This window comes from Sander lucioperca, chromosome 9 (assembly GCF_008315115.2).
Source record: "Sander lucioperca isolate FBNREF2018 chromosome 9, SLUC_FBN_1.2, whole genome shotgun sequence".
Lineage (NCBI taxonomy): Eukaryota > Metazoa > Chordata > Actinopteri > Perciformes > Percidae > Sander > Sander lucioperca.
The window spans coordinates 20,652,322-20,655,227 of record NC_050181.1 but is presented as its reverse complement, the minus strand read 5'-3'; the positions used below and the strand labels follow the sequence as shown (position 1 = coordinate 20,655,227).

The 2,906-nt window shown below is 44.7% G+C and overlaps 1 protein-coding gene across 1 annotated transcript in view; it reads right to left on the bottom strand.

The window, feature by feature from the left end:
- Positions 1–1,345: 1,345 nt before the first annotated feature.
- Positions 1,346–2,906, bottom strand: part of LOC116065881 (C-C chemokine receptor type 9-like) — a 7,081-nt gene continuing 5,520 nt past the window's right edge. The window contains exon 4 of the mRNA XM_031321503.2: positions 1,346–2,325. Coding sequence (XP_031177363.1) covers positions 1,876–2,325 — 450 coding nt within the window. The 3' untranslated portion in view covers positions 1,346–1,875. The remainder of the gene's footprint in view (positions 2,326–2,906) is intronic.

Sequence of the window (2,906 nt, the reverse complement as noted above, 5' to 3'; positions counted from 1 at the left end):
TGTCTTGTCTAGCTTTACTTTGTGTTTTCCCGCCTGTGTGATTGTCTGATGTGCTCCACCTGTTCCCCAGCCCTGGTGTCACCTGTCTTGCGTCTTCTCGTTACCTAATTTAGCCCCTGTGTTTCCTTTGTCTGGTGTCAGATCGTTTTGTGTCAGTTTGTGTTCCTGTCCTGTCAGCGTGTTGTAGCCTGTGCCCTTGTCTTTGGATTCCCTATTCTGGTTTTTGTATTTTGGACCTTTTTGCCTGTGCCTTCAGGACTTCCTTCGTTGTTTGCTCTCCTCAGTTTTTGTTCATTAAACCTGTGTTTAACCATCGTCTGCCTGCCTGCCTCTCTCTGTGTTTGGGTCCTCTTTCCTCCGCCTCCCCGTAACAGTTATATTAATTATGAGTTATTAGTAATATTAGTTATATTACTTCCATGAGTTATATTAGTTATGAGTTATTAGTTATATTAGTTACATTAGTTATATGAGTTATGAGTTATATTATGAGTTATATGAGTTGAGTTATATGATTTCACACGCAGATGTTTTTATGTCTGCTGACAATCTGAGACATGACTTCAAACAAAACAGGAAATGACGTCCAACTTGTTCTACTGTCAGCGGGAACTGAAACAGATTCTCTCACACACACACACTAACGCGCACGCACACGCACACACGCACGCACGCACACAGAAACCACAGCTGTTCACACAATCATTCATGTGTTCACAGGAAACTACAACCGTTTACATGTGGAAATATGCTGGCTCTATACATGCTAAAAGTAGTGATTATTTACATGGAGTCTGGTGGAAATATGCTGGCTCTATACATGCTAAAAGTAGTGATTATTTACATGGAGTCTGGTGGGTTTGGTGATGGTGATTTCGGGGCTGTTTCATGTTAAACTAAAAGTATCTTACTCTTTAACTAAAAGGTCTATCTCTGTAGGGATCCATCCCGTAATGTCGTCAGACACTCAATCATAATCTGACTTCTATTTTACTAAAGAAATCTAATAATTGAGTAAATGTTGTAGTGTTTGTTACTATGGAGCCACAACTTAACAGCTGGGCGTCATATGTGCACTCGGGTACTTTAACAAACATCAGTGCAGCCCTGACAACAGGACATGTCACATGATCAGGTGACCTGTGACATCATTTAGTCCCAAATGTTCCTGTGTAAGAATCCTCTGGAGGCTGTTTGTTGGACAGAGAATAACAGAAGTGATGACCAGGGGCTTTGAAACTCAAAGCTCCGCGTCTGATTTTTATTTAAAGCCCAGCATGTTTTTTAGAGAGCAGCGAGGTTAAAGGAGGAAGGAGGTGAAGAAAGAAAGATGTGACTTCCTGTTTGTCCTTCACATGCTTTAATGTTTCAACACAAAAACACACACAGACACTGATATTTACAGCTGTTAGCATCTGTTAGCAGCTGTTGGCATATTTAGCATCTGTTGGCATATGTTAGCATCTGTTGGCATATGTTAGCAGCTGTTAGCATCTGTTAGCAGCAGCCACCATCTGTTAGCAGCTGTTAGCATCTGTTAGCAGCAGCCACGTTTCCAACATGTTTCTCAAAATATTCACATTAAACAACCAGCAGCTGGGAGAGAAATCATGTCTCCAACAACAGCAGCTACAGTTACATTCACATTCAACGTCCAGGAAACACCTGAGAAAGTTTGGGAAACTCTAGTCAATGTCCCGTTGCCAGCGCAAACCGGAAGTGGCGTTAGCGTGCGTCTCTAGAGCGAGAGCGCCTGCGAGGTGTCACTGGAAAAATCTTCACAAAAGTCCTGAGAAATGTCCTGAGAAAGTTTAGGAAAATGTCCTGGAGAAACTCTAGTTAATGTCCCGTTGACGGCCCAAACGGCGTGCGTCTCTACAGCGAGAGCGCCTGCGAGGTTTCGCTGTCTGACATCACCGAGGCTCTGGTGGAGCTGCGGCAGCTCTTGCTCTGATTGGACGGAGCCCGACGGCGATGGCAGACGCTCAGCAGCTGCAGGATGTCATGGCGGAAACGGCGTCCCACGAAGGCGTACAGGAAGGGGTTGAGGCAGGCATGCAGGTAGGCCAGACTCTTCAGCACCTGGCCCGCCATGTCAAAGCGCTTCATCTCCTCGCACGCCATGGTCCCGTTGGACACCTGCGTCGCCTGCACCGCCAGCACGGCGTTGTACGGCAGCTGGGTCGTCACGAACGCCACCACCACGGCCAGGATGACGCGCATTGCTCGGTGCTTCTGGAAGCTTCGGGTCTTCAGCAGCGTGGCCACGATGACGCTGTAGCAGAACGCCATGACGGCAAACGGCACGCAGAAGCCGAAGATCACCTGCAGAGACAGAAAATAAAAACTGATACAAAAATACTATTTTATGTTGAAATTAATCTGTCTGACTTAAATCTCTGAATTAAATTTAAAAAAGTCAATTTCATAAACTTAATAGTAACATAATAACATGTAAACATGTTGTTTAAGTCCAAGTATACGCGTGTCTGTGTGTAGTGATTGGGCCCCAATGGGTTAGGGCCGGCTCTAGTAAAATAATGATGAAGTAATAACCTTAAAGTGTTCATATTATGCTCATTTTCAGGTTCATAATTGTATTTTGAGGTTGTACCAGAATAGGTTTATGTGGTTTAATTTTCAAAAAACACCATATTTTAGTTGTACTGCTCATTGCTGCAGCTCCTCTTTTCACCCTGTGTTCAGGTCTCTGTTTTAGCTACAGAGTGAGACCTCTCACTGCTGTAACATCTTTGTTGGCAGTCGCACATGCTCAGTAGCTAGGTAAGGACTACTAGCCAGTCAGAAGCAGAGTATGAGGGTGTGCCCTGACAGTACCTAGGTAAGGACTACTAGCCAGTCAGAAGCAGAGTATGAGGGCCCTGACAGTACCAAGGTAAGGACTA